Genomic DNA, 18,678 nt, shown 5'->3' on the forward strand with positions numbered 1-18,678 from the left:
GTTACTATCATTATGTATTTTGCTCAAATTGCCCAGATTTGGCCAGTGGGATCTCCTTCAAGTTAGCTCCTGTGTCCTATGACATATTCCCATCATTCTGATTCCCATCATCCTTACACTCTGTTCCAACAAATATGTTCCAAGCACGTCTGGGGCTTTCCATGCCCGGACTTAGGCTTTTTAAAAAGCTGCTAAACGGTCCCTGTGTTTTTCCGCTTCCTGCCAGCAGGCGGAACCTTAGAGCCCAGTATCTGGGGCTGAAGCACAGCGGCGCGGACCAACCTTTTCCGGTTGTGGCCGGAAGTCGCCGGAGAGCGGCGGCTCTGAGTCAGCTGACCAGCGTACGCGTAGGAGGAATCTGAAGTCCGGCCGGCCGGACTGACCCAGCTAAGGGGCTGGCTGGACGGCCGACGGACGGACAGGCTGGGGCGCCCTCGGCGGCGTTAGCTGAGCAGAGGCAGGTACATGAGGGGTTGGGGCGGCAGGTGGGGGCCGTCCAGGTTGAGGGACGCGGGCGGGGACCGGGTTCCGCCTTCAGCAGGCCCACGGGCTGCGACATCTGAGCCCAGCAGCACAGAGACAACAAGTCCAGCCCTGGCCCGGGCCATTCGCCCCAGAAGGGAGGTCAGGCTTGTATTGTGGTCTTTCGTCCAGTGATTACAGTTTGGGGAAACTGAGGTCCCAAGTAGGGAAAAGGCCCCCACAAGCTCTCCTTTCCAGGCAGAGACTCACTCTAACTCTGACTTCCAGTCGAGGCCGCCTCTCTCATGCGGAGGTGCTTTTAATGAGTTTGCCCCGAGTGGAGAGGCCGAGGCCCGGAAGCGCGCTGAGTAGAGTTGGGCTTGGGAGTAAGAGGCCCGACTCTGAGACTTCGTCGCCGACAGCCAGTTGTGCTTCATGGGCCAAATCCTTTCCCTGTGTCGGGCCTCAGTTTCCTCATTTGTGAAACAAGGCAGTGTATCTCTAAATATGGTTCTCACAGCCTCTGCTTTGAAATACCCTACGGTGCATACTTCACAGTGCAGGACTCAAATAAGACTCATTTAGAATCTGGGTCGGAACCAGGGAAACTATATTTTGAACATGCTCCTCGGGGGTCCTCTGCATACCGATGTTTGAAGCCCACTGATCTTAAGTGTTTTCTTGCTGTGAATTCTAGATATGCATTCTTTGCTTTGAGGCAGCTGGAACTCTTTGGGGGGCAAGGGGGGTGGCTGGCGAGAATGTTTAGCCCAGAAAAGAGAGCAATGGAAGGGAAAACAAAACAATCTCATCAAAAACAGAAAAGATTGTTATGGTGAAGAGGGCTTCCACTTCATCTTTGCGGTTGAAAGAGGCAGAAACTAGGATCAATAGGTGGATTCTACAGGAAGACAAAATTTTGATTTAATAGAAGAACTTAATGCTGGCCACAGGTGACCAGCAATGGAATGGATTGCCTCCAGAGTTAGTGAACTCCCTGTCAAAGGAGTTACTAGATGGAGGTCCTTTTCAACTTGAAAGTGTCTAATTCTGAGTAGTTACTTTGAGTCTTTCTGGTGCTGTCTTCTTTTTCTGCCCTCTTTTCTTGACATCTCCATCCCCCCAGCCTACATCTCTAGAAGTGAGGCCAGTGGGTTTGAACTTTTGTCATCTCTTCCTTGTCCTGTGTACCATCCTTCTTTTCAAGGACTTTGGAATGGCCCATCTGATAAGGGCTCCTTAAATGTCTGTTGAATGAATAACTAAGCAGGGTCCCCACCCCATCAGTTTGTAGCTTACTTTCTTAGAATAACTTGGAAATGAATCTGAAGACTTTGATGAGGAGAAGCCAGTGAACTCTTTGGACTCACAGAGCTGAAGAGTATGGGTTGGAAGGAGGCTGTTCAAGCCAGCCTCCCCCAGCTCCAGGACATGAATCCCTCTTTAATCCTCTCTCCAGCAGTTTGTTGTTATAGATGTTGTGTCTACTGAGAGAGTTTTTGCAATCTGTTGGCTAATTTCATCAACATTTAAAACCAATCCTGTGATGGACTTGACTTGCCAGTTCATCCTCACATGTAATCTGCAGATAATGCTTCTAGCATATCTTTAGTTTTCTAATTAAACATCAGAGCTCCTTATTTTGTGATTTACAAAACTCCAAGCAGATCACTTTTTAGAAACCTGTTATGGGTATGAGATGGTATCTCATAGTTTTGATTTGCATTTCCCTAATAATTAGTGATGTTGAGCATCTTTTCATGTTGTTGGCCATTCGTATATGTTCTTTGGGGATATGTCTATTCAAGTCCTTTGCCCGTTTTTGAATTGGATTGTTCATTTTTTTGTTGTTGAGTTTTAGGAGTTCTCTATGTATTCAGGATATTGATCCCTCTGATATATGATTGGCAGATATTTTCTCCCATTCTGTGAGTTGCCTTCTTACTCTGTTCATAGTGTCTTTTTTTTTTGGCTGCGAGGCTTGCAGGATCTCAGTTCCCCAATCAGGGATTGAACCCGGGTCACAGCAGTGAAAGTGCCAAATCCTAACCGCTAGACCACCAGGGAACTCCGCTGGTCTATCTTATAAATGCTCTCTTGATGGTCCTCCTTGGGACCTCCTATTGAAAGGAGAAGTGAGATCACATTGTTTTTGTCAAGTATATGCTGATGTTATTAAAAATCTTAGAAAGTTTTCTCCTTAGTTGGTTAAACCTTGTCGACCTTATTCATTTTCTTGATACTCTACCTTTAGAGTATTTCAGAGGTCTTCAGCTCAGCCGCAAATAAAATTTGAATTAATAAGATTTTATAGAATCTGAATTTAATAAGAATTTACTGACTGTGTGAAAACAAAAGCAAAACTCTCACTTTGAAAATTTCTCTGATGACAAAGGAAGGACAGACACAATTACCCCATTTGCAGGTGAGGACCCTGGCTTAGTTGAGTTGGCAGAGCTGAGCATCAGACTAGGTCCTCTGGCTCCAGTTTTGTCCTCTCACTGTATTATACTCGAAATTTACAGCCCTTAACTAGGATCTGTCCAGTCTGAAGAGCTTCCTTTAATACAGTATTTTATCCAGTTATATTGGTTTGAATTGAAATTGGCAAATTCCCATCATTTATTGACATACATTTATTGAACATGTACTCTGTGTCAGGCACTGTGCATGTGACTCCAGGAGGTGTCTAACTAGAGTGAGCAAGACAGTTCAGTGAATAATTAATCCTCTGTGTGAGTAGCATAATCTCTAATACAGGTCGGTACTAATTTGGGGAAACCTGAACTTTTTCTGGTTGCATATCCCTGATCTTTTTTTTTCATTTGTTTAAGAGTTTTGGACAATACTTAAGAAAAAATTACTCTGAAACAGTTATGTAACATTTCCAGTTCTGAAAAACATCACTGAAGAATATCTTGTTCTTTTAGGACACTGATTTTCTACAACTTTAGTTGGCTACATTGACTCATCTTGAGTTGTACGCTTCTAAGAACTCCTGGGCATCAGAGCCGTCAGCCCATGCACATTTATGAGGTGTTCTTGAGGTGTCTAGCCCTGTGCTGAGCAAGGCACCTGGAAGCTGGGTCTGGGCTTGAGAAGATAGACACACAGACAGATCACTGAGGTACTTAAGCACATTGGTTTAGGAATTGAAAACTTTGCCTCTGACTGGCTCTGTGACCATGGGCAAGTGACCTAACTACTCTGCGCCTTAATCTAACATCCCAGGGGATGCTGAAGATGGTAAGCAGTGTTTACCTCAAAGGCAGGTTGTAACGATTAAATGAGATGATTCATGTAAAGGGCTGAGCAGAGTGTTAGCTGATGTTATTTATAGTGATAATAGATACAACAAGTGCCTCCTGATTTTGACACTTTTGGGGAAAATCTGATTTTGCCCAGATCAAACTGTGTCCTGTTCTGGATTTCCTCATACACAGTTCTGATGTCTCACCTACAATGCCTTCAAGGAGCGATGCTCATTCAGAAAGGGAGGTTGTGACTCATTCATTCAGCAAGTTAACCAAATACCTGCTGATTGCATAGCTCCCTGGGGAGTATAAAGAAGCAGTTACACCTTCATTGTACTCTGTGAGACCTCACAGTGGAGGAGCAATTAACATTTCTTGAACACTTAACTATGTGCCAGGCACTGTGCTAGTCCCTTACTGTTTTACTCTTTAATCCCTACAACTATCTTGTGAGGAAGGTAATTGCCCCATTTTAACAGATGAGTAAAAAAAGTCTTGGAGAGAAAATAATGACTGAAGTCACAGAGTAAGTAGTGGAGCTGAGATTTGAACCCAGAGCCATTATATTCGTCTGTGCCATGATAATTTTTTTTAATTTAGTTAATTAATTAATTTATTTTTGGCTGCATTGGATCTTCATTGCTGCACGCGGCTCTCTCTAGTTGCGGCGAGCAGGGGCTACTCTTCATTGCGGTGCGCGTGCTCATTGCAGTGACTTCTGTTGTTGCCGAGCATGGGCTCTAGGCATGCAGGCTTCAGTAGTTGTGGCACGAGGGCTCAGTAGTTGTGGCTTGCGGGCTCTAGAGCACAGGCTCAGTAGTTGTGGCACACAGGCTTAGTTGCTCCGCGGCACGTGGGATCTTCCCGGGCCAGGGATCAAACCTGTGTCCCCTCCGTTGACCGGCGAATTCTTAACCACTGTGCCACCAGGGAAGTCCCTGTGCCATGATAATTTTTTTTTTAATATTTATTTGTTTGCTTATTTTGGTTGCGCCAGGTCTTAGTTGCGGCAGGCGGGCTCCTTAGTTGCGGCTCCAAGATTCCTCATTTGTGGCTCCCCGGCTCCTTATTTGCGGCACATGGGCTCCTTAGTTGTGGCATGCAAACTCTTAGTTGCGGCACGCATGTGGGATCTAGTTCCCTGACCAGGGATCGAACGCAGGGCCCCTGCATTGGAAGCACAGTCTTATCCACTGTGCCACCAGGGAAGTCCCTGTGCCATGATAATTTTTAAGGACAAAAGTCCATAAAAGGTTAAGGAACATTTTAAGACAGTGATACAAGGAATGACAGAAGGCAGCCTCTTGGATGACCCTTGAAAGTTTGTGCTGGGGTAATCCGAATCCTACTTCACCCTTACTTAAGAAACCTGGTAAACTTTAAGAAAAATCATTGAAGCTTAAAACAAAAGAAACAAAAACACTTTTGATTTAGAAATAATGGAAAATGGGACTTCCCTGGTGGTCCAGTTGTTGAGATTCCGCACTTCCACTGCAAGGGGCTCGGGTTCCATCCCTGGTGAGGAAGTAAGATCCTGTATGCTGCGTGCTCACGCGCACACACGCACACGCGCGCACACACACACACACACACACACACACACACACACAAGAAAAAAGAAATAATGGAAGACAATGCGAAGAAGTAGGAACAGCTGAGCCTAGAATTCCCACTCAGATATGTGTTACGTTTGGAAATTGTTATCTCTAGGGCCTAGCATAGTGCATGGAACATAATGGATTTTAATAACTAATTAGCGAGTGAATTAGTGAATTTAAAATATCGTCCCAAACTGCCAAAATTACCCTATGTTTCTCATGCTACTTATGTGTTCTCTTTTGAAAACATACATATAATTGGCAAAGATGGGGGTAACAAGCACTCTTAGGTATTTTTCATGGGACTAAAAATTGGCACATCCTTTTTGGAGGGTGTTTGATACAGAATTACAAATACAGATACCCTCTGACCCAGTAGTTCTACTTCTGGAATGTGTCCTAAAGATATAGTCTAGTACCATTGGTCTCCAAGGCAGGGAGCAGGATGACTAGGTTCCAGGGATGGGAGAGAGAGACTTCTCAGTCTATATCCTTTTGTACCTTTTGAATTGAGCCATGTGAATGTGTTACTTATTAAAAATATGACTCAATAAAATTTAAAAATGTGAAAATTTCTGAGAGAATTATTATACTAAGGTTCATCACACCTTAGTGTAGATTTCTTTAATCAGATTGCTTTCCTTTTTGTCCCCTACTGAGATCTGACGATCTGGGACCTTTAACATCGTCCCATATTTTTTCTGAATCTTAATAACATAGTACTTACTATGGAAAAAGTGGAAAGTACAGTTAAGTGTGAAAAAAAGCTTTAAAAATCTGCCCATGATTCCGTTATCCAAAGACCACTACAGTTAATATTTGGGCCCCTTCCAATTTTTTTCTGTATCTTTTAACCTGTTAATATCATACAGTATGTTCAATTTGGTATACAATTTTCTATCCTGCTATTTTCATTTAACATTATTTTATATAATTAAAATTCCCATATAGGCAAAATCCTTACAGAAGCATAATTTTTAGTAGCCTTGTAATCTGTCATGTGAATTTACTAGTTTACTTAGCAGGGCATGGGAACTGGATGGGGAGAGAAAGAGACATTGGAACCATGGAACCATTTGGACGGTTAGGCGGGTCTGGGTTAGGTGGTGCAGCAGGCAATGTGAGCCCGACAGGCAGGGGCTGAAGGCATGAGGATTTCCAGGCCTTTCTTCCTGCCTCAATTGCAGCCCTTGCTGCCCTACCACCCCCACATGTTCTCTGGGCTCCAGCCACACTGAACTTGGCAAATTGAGTTATCCACTTGTCCTGTGTGCTGTGTCTCTGTCCTCCCCAGCAAGCCCTGCCCTCAGGCACTCTGTACACACTACTGTCAGCACGCAGCACACTGGGCTGCCTTGTTGGTTTACTTACCTCTATCCGCCTTAGGCTGAAACCCTTTATATTTGTGTCTTGAATGCCTGGCAAATAGGGTCATTAATAAATCTTCGAAGGTAGGTGTGGGGTTAGTTGTACAGATAGAGAGATTAGAGGATACCAGAGAAAAAGACCAGTGCAGCCCTAAGGAAAAGAGGCCATTTGCTCAGCCTCTTCTGTCCTTCTGGACCTGAAAGGCTGTTCAGGTCCTTGGTCCTATACTTGAGGGCCAGGCCTCTGTGAGATATAGCCTAGGGACGGAAACTCCATTTAGACTCCAAAATTTTAGAGCCTGGGTTCTGTGTGTTCCAAGTTCCAATCAACTTACTCAGATTTCCTCCCACTCTAACCTTCTGTGAGTGTGATGTAGACATTCTCAGAATGCAAGTCCCACCTCTGCCTACTGTGATCAGTGAGCAGTGAAGACAGGCTGGGACTCGCCACCGTTCCGGCAGAAAGCTTCTGTATGAACACGCATGTGCCCACAGGAACAAGACTTCTGCTGGGTCACCTCTCACATCATGCCAGTTATTTATCATCCAAATTTGTAATCTTCATAATTAGAATCACCATTTCCAGATGCCTCTATACACCCCGGTCCAGGAATTCTTAGAGCTGAAGGGGCAGAGAAGGCAGATTATGCATACCTGCGGTTCTCTAGAACCTGAGAACTGAACACAAGAATACTACAAAGAGATGTCCTCGTGAGATCACGTTCCCTGGTGATTCGTTGAGGAATATGCAAGTCTCATTTTCTCTCCCTTGCTCAGTTCCTGTGAGGTGGGCCAGGCTAGCTCTGGGAAGGTAATAGGAGTGTGGATGCTGGGTCAAGCAACTTCAGCTACCAGGTTCTGTGTTCCTAAGGGATCATTAACTATCACAAATCTGCCAATCTGCCTTCGTTCCAGCACCAAATGTGCTGCCTTGGACATCTCAACTTTTTTTTTTTTTTTGCAGTACGCGGGCCTCTCACTGTTGTGGCCTCTCCCGTTGCGGAGCACAGGCTCCGGACGTGCAGGCTCAGTGGCCATGGCTTACGGGCCCAGCCACTCCGCGGCATGTGGGATCTTCCCAGACCGGGGCACGAACCCGTGTCCCCTGCATCGGCAGGTGGACTCTCAACCACTGCACCACCAGGGAAGCCCTGAACATCTCAACTTTAGGGATGTTTTTCAAAACAAGCTGTGAACTTGTTTTATAAATGATCAGCTTTGTCCCAGATGGACCAGGTGCTGGGTGGTCTGAGATCTCAGCAGACTTGTCCCCCACCCCCCAAGTTTATCTGACCTCTTCATAGTCCCTGTGGGCTATAGTTGGGGGTTGGGTATTCTGAAGGACAAGACCTATGGTTACTGTCCCTCCCAAACTCTGTGCTGTGCTGTATTGCTTTGTGCTTGGTAGAGTCTCCCCTTAAGAGCTGATTTTCCAAAACTCTTCATCAGAGAATCTTCTGGAGTGGAAGGTGGGACACTTATTTAAAAATATAGATTCTTAGGCTGTAGCCAGTTACAGGTCCTATTTAAAACACCGAGGTGGTCTAGGAACCAGATCTCTGGGAGGGTGCCTTGTTTAGGAAAAACAGGCAAGTTTGATGGAGCTCCTTGTTAAGGATTCTTATAATTAGCTCCTATTCTAGACTCCAGGGGTTCAATGTGGTCTTGCTCTTTTTTACCCACTTCACCCCAGTTGGTAGCACCAGGCGTCAATTGTAGTTGGTACTAGAGATCCTTTGGTTTCACGCATAAATGGATGAGTGGTGAGTTTGCTTTGCACTCACTTCAAAGAACACAGAAGTTAAGAGCATTGCACTGTGAATTTGAGGGAAAACAAAGACCAGGTATTTAATTTTGTAAAGCTGCATGTTAAAGGGGTAACAGGTAAGAGTGAAAAGAGTGTTGATGTGTTGGAAAGTCTGAATTGGGCACAGAATTACATGTATGATGGCCTGGCCTTGGGTAAGTCCTCTAACATCCCTGGCCTGATGTCCTCTGTAAAATGGAGTGAGGGTCAGAAGTGGTAGTAGGTGTGAATGTGCTTTGAAAACTAGAAAGTGAATTCAGCTCAGGAGTGAAGAATGGTCAGGGTAGGGACAGGGGCACAGAACCAGCCACAAGAAGGCTACTGTGTGGTCAGGTCCAAATCTATAGGCCCTACGGGGAGCAGGAGAGCTTTTAACAGGATGGCAGCTCACATAGGCTCAGGGCCAGCTTCCTTTCTACTCTGTCCAGTTTCTGAGCCGACTAGGGCCCTCTGTTCTCTAGGGCAGTGTCCCAGTCCTACTGGGCCCATGAGGCTGTGTCCACATTTTGTTGTTCTGTAGGTGCTCAGTGGACAGTCCCCAGGGAAGGCTGCTCATTTCTGCCTTGCTGCCCTGGCGTGGTGAGGTTCCTGTGTGTGAGGGAAGGTAGGAGGTGAGGAGAGGAGGCTCCAGTGACAGGGCCCAGGATATGTAAAAGAGAGGTTATATGAGCAGCCGGCCTGGGAGTTGACCAAAACCAGTCACACATGCCTGCACCCACCCACTCAGAAAATATTTGCGTGCCTACCAGGATGAAGCTCTAGAGCTCGGGTAGGGACCACGTGGTCAGTCTGCTAAGAATTAGAATGAGAGTGATATGGTCTGCCTAGAGTTGGGACCTGCAGGCCTGTCCCAGTGCCTGGCCTGATGCATGACTGCTATTCCCTGCAAACTCTGAGTTGACCTATTACTGTCCCCTGGCCATTCCTACCCTGACACCTACCATGACCCTGATTGTCCCCTTAGGCCTGTGTGTAGGAGAATGCACTGTGCAGAGCCTTGTTGGGCCAGTGAGTGGAGAGGGCAGTGAACCAGGGTAAGTGCATGTATGTGCATCTCCCCTGCAGCAGTGGCCCCCTCCTACCTTGGTGGGTCCTCCAGGTCACTGTGTTATCGCATATGGCCACCTTAGCAGCCCTGTAGGAGGTATGACATTCTCATTTTTCAGGTGAGAAAAGATACTCAGGCCATTAAGGGATTTCCCAGAGCTACATGGCTAGTCAGTGGTGGAGCCAGGATTTCAATACAGAACCTTTCAGGATTGGGGAGAACTAGAACATCAGGGGAAAAAAGTTTTTAAATGTACTGTTATTCTTTTGTCTGATTTTAGAATTAATACAGGTAAAAATGTCAGCTTTATAAACAAGGAGGACCTCTGAGCCCCCAGAGATAGTACAGAGATAATCACCATTAATAGTTTGGTATGTTCTTCCACATTTTTTTTTTTTTTTTTTTTGTGGTACGCGGGCCTCTCACTGTTGTGGCCTCTCCCATTGCGGAGCACAGGCTCCGGACGTGCGGGCTCAGTGGCCATGGCTCACGGGCCCAGCCGCTCCACGGCATGTGGGATCTTCCTGGACCGGGGCACGAACCCGTGTCCCCTGCATTGGCAGGCGGACTCTCAACCACTGCGCCACCAGGGAAGCCCTTCCACATTTTTAAAGACATTTTCTAATATTTATATTCATTATTGTTGTAACAAATGTAATATTGTACATACATTTTACAGTTTACTTTTTCAAAAATGTTATTGTAAAAGTAATATCTATCTGCTTGTCATAAAACACTGAAACAGGATAGGAATATAAAATTCAAAGTTCCCCAGCCCTCCCAATCCCAAAAATAACTGTTGATAGTTTAGTGTGTGCCTTGTAGACATTTTCTTTGCAAAATATATACTCATTTGTGTACTTTATTCTCACCTAAATAAATTCATACACATACTGTTCTGCAACCTGACCTTTTTGAAAAGTATCTTTTATAATGGAAAATTTTCAAGCACACAAAAATAAACTGATGGAATGAACCTCCATTCATCATCCAGGTCCAACAACTATCAACTTCCTTGTTCTTGTTTCTTTTCTCTTTACTTTCACTTTTCCCCCTGGGGTATTTTAAAGCAGATCCCAAACATCTTATCATTCCTTCATAAATACTTAAGCATACATATATAACAGATGAAAAAATTTTAAATATGCCACTATCATACCCAATAAATCTAACAGTAATTCTTTAATATAAACTAATACCCAGGCTAAATCAGTTTTTGTCATTCATCTCACAAATGTCTTTTCCAGTTGGATTGTGTGAATCTGGTTCCAGTGAGATCCACATACTGCCAGTGGTTGGTATGTCTCAAGTCTCAATTTGTAACTCCACACCCCACCCATGCTGTTTATTTTTTGGAGAATTTTGATTATTTGTCCCATAGAAAGTCCCACATTCTGGATTTGCTGATTGCATCTTCCTGGAGTTGTTTAATACATGGATCTATGCCCATATTTTCTGTAACTGGATAATTTGTTTTAGAGACTTGATTAGAGCTATGTTTTAGGGTGAGGATGCTTTGTTGTTGTTACTGTATGCTTCCAAATCATGATATCAGGGGACTGTCATTAAGATCCATCGGTGAACCTGACTTATGGTTGTCTTTCCACATCTATACACATAGTCCTTAATTTAAAAAAAAAATTATTATTTTTTAAAAGAAACGTGTCGGGTGCTTGAGCTGGAATGACAAAGAAAGGCCATAATGTGGCCCTCACAAGCAGGCTCCACCCTACGAAGACAAGACCAGATGTATATGGAGAGGATGAAGCACTGGATCATGGGGAAGGTCTTGGAACTGAGGCCAACAAGGCACAGTGCTGCTGGCAGCCAGCTGCTCTTCTGGGACACTATGTAAAATGATGTAACTGAGTGAAAAAGTGGTGGTGAGCTGGCCTCCTCTCCCTGCTTATGTCACTGAGCTGCTGTCGTGGTGGGGGATGCTCATGAATCTAGAGTTCTGAGTCTGTTGTGTAGAGAGGCTTCTGGGTCTAAAAGGACTGTGGCTTTTTGGTCCTTATCTCCTGGTACTTTGGAAACTGAAATCAGGGTGGTCTTCTGGTGCTCCATTGGTGAGTCCCAGACTTGTGGGGCTGCCTGCTTTGGAGAGAGCAGGTGAGATGACCTGGTGCAGCTGCAGAGCTGGAAGGGGGCACCTGGAGACCATGGAGTCCAGTGCCTCAGTTTACAGATGAGAAAACTGTGGCCAGAGAGGAGAGAGGAGGTTTCCAAGACCACCTAGCAAGGTGGAGGCTCAACTGTGACCAGCATCCAAGCCTCCGATTCTCTGACTGGTAGCCACCTAGCATTTCCCATTTGGAATCTCTGAGGTGGTGAGGGTGGCCAGATCAGGCTCTTGATAGATTCTTACTCTGCACCCAGAATTTCTGAGTATCTTTTGGTGGTGTTCTCGTGCTCGTTCTTGTTCAACTCCTGGTGGGTTCTTTGACCTGGAGGTGGTAGTGAACAGTGGTCTGTTTCAGTATTTGGTGACCAGCTTGGTCTGTGGTGGTACAATGGTGGTTTAACTACAAACTGTGTCACGAGTCCCAGCCTCAGCTCCACATTCATCAGTCAGCCGAGAGGTCTCGGGCTGCAGTTTCCTAAGGGATAAAAGCTCTTCCTTCATTATGTTTGTATTTATCTTTCACTTATGGTAGGTACTACTGGTTTTCTGTTTTCAGCAGTGATACAAGCCTCCTCTTAAATGTTGATAGATTTAGACAAAATCAGGTATGTAGTATTCTAACCTGGCAGAAGGGGAAATGCAAAAGATTACAGTATGGAAGACGTTGGACCAGATGACCTTTCTGGTCCTTCCTAGCTTCCTGGGAAGCTTTCATGGTTACAGGGTTTTCTTTGTATTCTGGCGTGCACTGGTCACGACTTTCTGGCCTGAGCAGACTCGATCGCCAACATAGAGGCTGTCCAAAGTTAGAAGACAGCCTGTGAACTTTCATTCTGATTGAGCATGTATTTATTTATCACCTGGGCAGTTATCCTGGGAGAATGGAAAGACAGTGAGACAGGGTCCTAGTTCCTGTGGAGAGCTGTTCCGTGGAGGCTGCTCTCTATTTGTGCGGTTCGTTATTTGTGTGGTCTATTCTGGGCCATGTTCATGGGAAGTTTCTGAGTCGTTTCTCTCTGGGCAGTGCCCCACGACTGTCATCCTCTGCAGCCTCTGGGAAGTCTACTCAGGGGTTCAGTCATAGTCTGAACTTCCAGACCTGAGAGAATATGGGGGTATTGGCATGGAGACTGGGGGGAGTGGCCTGCAGAAATGGGCAATCATGGGCTCTCTGCCTTTCAGGATTTCCCTGGGGAGAATCTTCACTCAGAGCTTGCTGACAGCCAAGGATGGCAAGCAAAGGGCCCTCGGCCTCTGCATCTCCTGAGAACTCTAGTGCAGGGGGGCCCAGCGGCAGCAGCAATGGCGCTGGTGAGAGTGGAGGGCAGGACAGCACCTTCGAGTGCAACATCTGCCTGGACACAGCCAAGGACGCCGTCATCAGCCTGTGTGGCCACCTCTTCTGGTCAGTACCCCTTCCACTGCCCCAGAGGACACATGCCATGTTTAGAAAGCTTGTGGCCCTGGACAGCTTTGGAGCAGGTTTTCCACCCATTTGGGGTCCTGATACACTCAGGTACAAAGGCAGGAGACCTGGGTTCTCATCCCAGCTCTGCTGCTGATAAGCTGAGTGAACTTGGGCAGATCCTGTCCCCACCTTGGGCTCCCTATCCCCATTTCTAAAGTGACAATACTCACCATTTAGTGAGCACTACTCCATGCCACTTGCTGCGCTGAGCCAAGAGGCAGTTACAGCACGATGGTTCTGAGCAAGGACTTGGCTCCAGACTGCCTTGCTCTGAATCCTGACTCTGCCACTTCCCCCCTGGATAACCTTGGGCAAGGTGCTTCCACACATAGTGCTTCATTTTTTAGGGTTGTTTGGGAGCATTAAATGACTCAGGATATGTAAGAGACTTAGAAGAGCACGTAGCACATAGTAAATGTTACATGAGCTATGATCCTAATATTTGTTACCATATTTTATATATATCAAAATGAAGGGGCTGAGTCAGTGTCCATTCCACCCTTGATGGTTACAGAAGCCCCTTCTGGCTCTGAAAACCTGGGTGAATGTTGAGATTTTTTTTTTTCCCCTCTTGATTTTGAGTTGGACCTTGAAGGGCAAATTGGGGTAACTAGAGGGATGAGAATGCCAGCTAGGTGAGGTGAAGAGTGTGTGCCACCCCAAGGCAGGCAATTTCTAGGGACAGGCAAATGTGCTGCTGGGTTCATCTGAGACCTGAAGCTGCTGTATCCCTCTAACAGCACTCTGGATGGGTATTATGGGCTGGGGAGTATTAGGAAACAAGATTGTTAAAGGAGGATTGGGCCAGACTATCAAACCCAGATTTAACTGAGTAGAACATGGAGCTATTGAATATTTTTGAGCAGGGAAGCGGTGTGAAGAAAGGGTCATTTAAATAATATCTCAGGGAGTTTAAATTGGCAACAGTGAAAAAGATAAATTTATTGGTGAATGAGTAGAATGGGGCAGAGGTGTTTTTTTTTTTTCTGGAGGCTCTTGCCCTAATTTTGAAGTTTTGTGCAAAAACTGTTGTCATCAGGACTTCCCTGGTGGTCCAGTGGTTAAGACTCTGTGCTTCCATTGTAGGGGGCACGGGTTTGATCCCTGATCGGCGAAGTTCCACGTGCCGCGAGGTGCAGCCAAAAATAAAAATAAACAAAAACTGTTGTCATCAGCCCTCTCCTAGAAATTGGAAATACTCTAGTTTTGTGATTGAGGTATCATAAAACCAGGATTTGAAAGAATGAAGAATTCAGTCAGGGTACCATTGGAAAGAACACAGGTTCTAAAATGAAAGAGATGCTTCCAATCTGAGTGGTTTGTCCCTAAGCAAATCTACTTTCCTCTCTGAACCCCAGTTTCCTTATCTGTGAAACAGAGATAAATGCAGTTGCTCAAAGGTTAGTGTGATGACCATTATGTGACATTGACAAATGAAAAGCTATTTAGCCACAGCTCAGCACAGCACACAGTCATTGTTTAATGAATGGGAGTAACTGTCATCATTGTTATAATCCGGAACTTTTCCCAGAGGAAAAGCACCCCCACTTCTCCCCCATAGCTTTTGAGGGAAGTTGCCACTGAAGAGCTGCTGTGATTTGGAGTGACCTCTGCTCAGTTTAGAATGGAATTGCAAGGTTAATGTTGGCGGCAGGTGTCTGTTATGTCCAAGGAGATTGTGTGTCTGGATTGTGAGGCTAAACTGTGGTTCAGTAATTGGGAAAGGAATTAGCCTCTGAGTCCAAATTTTACTCAGGTTGAGAAGATACATTATGTGAGCGTCAGAAGCCATGTCTACATTTTCCACTGTCCTGGCATTTGGTAGGCGTGCAGTAGATATTTGTTAGTTGAATGGATGAATGTAGAGAGAAAGAAAAAATTTAAATCTGGAGTTAGAGTAACTTTTCCTTCAATTCTGTAGATGTCATTTTTTGCACCCAGTGCTGGGTGATAGAGGGGCAGTAAAATGGAAGTCAGAAGACTTCTGTTTTAGTCCTGGTGCTGCAGGCAAGTCGTTTGATGTTTCTGAGTTTTGTTTCCTCATTTGTAAAATGCGAAACTGAGCAGCAATCTCTGTAGTGTAAGTCACTAAGCTGGAGGTAGCCCTTTCTGCCAAGCAGCTTCCCCATCTTTCTATTACCTAAAGATGTTTTTACGGTAGACTTGAACTTTTAAGCTGCTTCCTGCCAGCAGAGCTCTCAGGGCTGAGGACAGCCTGAAGATTTTGTAAAACTGGATCTAGATCCACACCTTCCCTGTGAGCCTGAGGAGGCTGTGAACCCACTGAAGTTGAGTCTAAAATAGTGCGTGTGTGCATGTGCATGAGTATGCCCCTGTGAATTTATCTGCACAGAGGATCCTTAACTTTTATTGGATTCCTTGAGAGGCCATAACCCCTCAAAGGTCAAGTTGTAGAGAAGCTGGGTCTGGGATGGTCTGGGACCTGGGGGTCTTCACAAGTAGTGGGATCCTGGAGGTGGAGACTGGTGTCTTGTCTCCATTGCTTCATTTTTCCTGTGATTTTAGCTCAGTCTTTTCTAATTTCTGATAACAGTGATCCCCACAGACCCTCAGTGGGGTTGCAGTGCTCCACAGTTCAATCCTGTTTTCCCATTTTTCTCCTCCTACCTTACCCAGTGTTTCTGTTAATGAAATAATTTTTCTTCCTTTTCCCCTTTCTCTTTCTCCTTGATGACTGGTTGCCTTGGGGACTCTGGCAGTTGGCCATGTTTACATCAGGTAAGATGCATTTCATTTTACTTTGTCTTTCATCAGCTGTGGTTGCACAGGACACCCCTAGTCTCAGGAGACTACTGTCAGAAGCTGCAATCTTCCCTGCTTGTGGACTCATTTGCTTGCTTTCCCCCCAACCCTCTTTATACACCTGCCCACTGATAGGCAGTTGATGAAACAAGAGGTCAGTGTTGTACCCAGGAGGGATGCTCCTGACTCTGCTGTTGATGGCCTTTGTGGCCTTGGCAAGCTACACCTCTCTGGGTCTCACTTCCTCATTTGTAAATTGGGTTGGATGTGATCGTATGTTAGGTTTTTATTGTTGAGACTGTGCCTCTATAAAAAGCACCTCCCATCATATCAACAATCCCCCCTACCCTTATAGGTCTTGAAAATGTTAGGAAGGGGGAAACTTTTTTGGTCTCAACAGAGAGCTTTTATGAGAGGGAAAAAGTCTGTTTTTCCAGCTTTTTATTATTATGAAAACTAGTTAGTAAGTTTTCTCCAAGACCTAGGCGCCTGCTTGGTGGGACAGAGCTGAGTCTGGCACTGACAATTGGCTGTTAATAATCACTGCCAGCTGTCTCCATGGTTGTTGTCATTGGAGCCCCACACTTGTAGGTGGCTTGGAAATGTGGAGGGGAGAAGAAAAGTTCCAGGCTGCTAAAGCCTCAGAATCTTGATGGGAGAAAGAAGCAGAGAAAGTGAGAGGGGTTTCCACTACATTTCAGGGCGGTGCATTCTGACCCCAGTGGAACCTCTAGAACATGTCTGTTCTAAATCTGTAAAGAGCACATAATACTTAAGTTTTCAAGCTTTTGACAGTAAGATAAAGGAAATAGGATATAAAAATCATTAAATGCTGCCTTCTCCTTGGCCCTGAAGTCCTAGATTCACATATGATAAACTACATATCACTGGGTCTAAAGATATAATTTATGCTCTCAGATAAATGTTGAATGTGTGTGTGTGTATAAAATATTTATTTAATGTCTACAAGGACACTAAGGTAATATGTTTTTATCATTTTAATTTTGTTTTTAAGAAAGTTAAAATGATTTTAATACAACCAGTGAAAGGGCCTGAAAAACCCAAAGCAGGACTGTTGTTTTTAATTTTGAAAGAAATAGTTGAATGCAAAAATCATTGAAAGTACATAAAAAACACTAAACAAATTTAGATAATAAGAAAAATCTATCCTTTAGCACATAGTAAATCACCAGAAAATGGTCAGCTTATTTCCAGATGGCTGATGTCTAAGACACGTAGTTGTTGAGGAAATACTGTAAAAATGAGAAACACAGAAAGAAAAATCTGACTGCCAGCGTCATACAATTGATCCGTCAGGGAAGATGGAGATTTAAAGTTTGTTCTACCTGCAGCCTGACCTGTGACTGGATCTGTCAGACCTCTTGACACAGCTGCAGGCCTGCAGTTCTTTCCTGCTGTATTGCTGGCAAGCCCCTGAGAGAACGAAGCATTAAGAAGCCTGTTTAATTTAATGACGGCATCTAAAGGCAATTTTGATTTCACCACTAGTAAATATTTATTGAGTGCCAGGAGCAAGAATCAGAGAGTTGGGTTCCTTGAGGTGTTCACTGCTGGTGCTGGTGTTTGCAGTTTGAGGGCGCTGGTCCCTGTAGTTCTCCTACTGGCTCTGACTGACCACCCTGATGGGCTTGTGCCATTCACGTGGTTTTCTCTCCTGCTTGCAGTGGTTGGAGACGAGACCTAACAGACAGGTGTGTCCAGTTTGCAAAGCTGGCATCAGCCGCGACAAGGTGATTCCCCTCTATGGCAGGGGCAGCACTGGGCAGCAGGACCCCAGGTGAGGCCATGGGGCCCCTCTCACACACACTCCTCCCCTTGGACACGAATTCACTTCTATTCAGCACCTCCTCACCCCACCCTTTAGTTAGTGTTTACAGACCCTCCGTTTCAAGGCACTTGGCATCCAGATGGGAGTCAGCCAGGAGGGGAGGGCAACCAGGTTGCCATTTGCGGGACTGTGATACAGATGTGCTGTGAGCATCTGCCAATGGGCAGGCACTATGCTAGGCAGCGCACAAGACACCACCATTGCAAGTATGCAGAGTGCTGTGAAGGAGCCTGGGAAGCAGGGTGTCCAGCAGGAGAGTCTGCAGGGTGGGAGGTGGGAGGTGGGTGCTGTAGCAGTGATGTCTAAAGTCTGGGGGGAGGAAATGGGGGTCTGGGAGGCTTTGTGGAGTTTGAGATTTCTGGAAATGGAGGCATTCTGTTGAGAACCTTCATGGTGTGGTGCTCGAGTGTGCATATAACACACCCACGCACACTTTTCCCAAACTCCCAACAGTGTCTCTTACCTTCTTCCACCCCACTCCAGCATACCCTGTACCCAGACATATTGGACTTCTCTTAAAGGGACTTATTTATGCTTTCACCTTCATGAGCCTTTGTATTTGTTGTCCATTTGCCTCTTCTGCCCTCTCCAGTCCTGCTCAACCCCCTTCTCCTCCTCTAACTTCTGCCGTCTTTTATGAGCAACCCTAAAGTTACCTCCTCCTTAAAGTGGCCTTTCTTCCCCACATTAGTTGCTTTCACCCATGCCCCCACTCCATTTAGTTGACACCTCTTTTAAAGAAGTCCCTTCCACGCTGTAGTGTGATTGGTTGTAGCCCCCTTTAAACCACGAGCACCTCAAGAGTAGGATCTATCTTCAGTCTTGGTAACATCCTGCCTAGCGCCTGATGGATAACAAGCCCTCAGTCCAGTATTTGTGGGATGAGTGATGGAAGGGGCTAGGACCCAGAGGTCCTAGAGAGAAAGAATAGTGTAAA

At 45.4% G+C, this 18,678-nt stretch overlaps 1 protein-coding gene across 7 annotated transcripts in view; it reads left to right on the forward strand.

Annotated features, from left to right (window-relative positions):
* Positions 1-303: 303 nt before the first annotated feature.
* The window catches only part of LOC101330241 (E3 ubiquitin-protein ligase RNF185), an 85,453-nt gene continuing 67,078 nt past the window's right edge, over positions 304-18,678 (forward strand). For 3 of the 7 annotated variants that reach the window (XM_019950109.3, XM_019950115.3, XM_004321792.4), the window contains exons 1-4: positions 310-461; positions 12,844-13,066; positions 15,850-15,868; positions 17,578-17,690. In XM_019950109.3, the coding sequence (XP_019805668.1) occupies positions 12,891-13,066; positions 15,850-15,868; positions 17,578-17,690 (308 nt within the window). In that variant the 5' untranslated portion in view covers positions 310-461; positions 12,844-12,890. Of the gene's footprint in view, positions 462-12,843; positions 13,067-15,849; positions 15,869-17,577; positions 17,691-18,678 lie in introns of all 7 variants that reach the window. The other 4 variants (XM_019950110.3, XM_019950111.3, XM_073790311.1 and 1 more) reach the window with 4 other exon arrangements.

This window comes from Tursiops truncatus, chromosome 13, assembly GCF_011762595.2.
Source record: "Tursiops truncatus isolate mTurTru1 chromosome 13, mTurTru1.mat.Y, whole genome shotgun sequence".
NCBI classification, from domain to species: Eukaryota; Metazoa; Chordata; class Mammalia; order Artiodactyla; family Delphinidae; genus Tursiops; species Tursiops truncatus.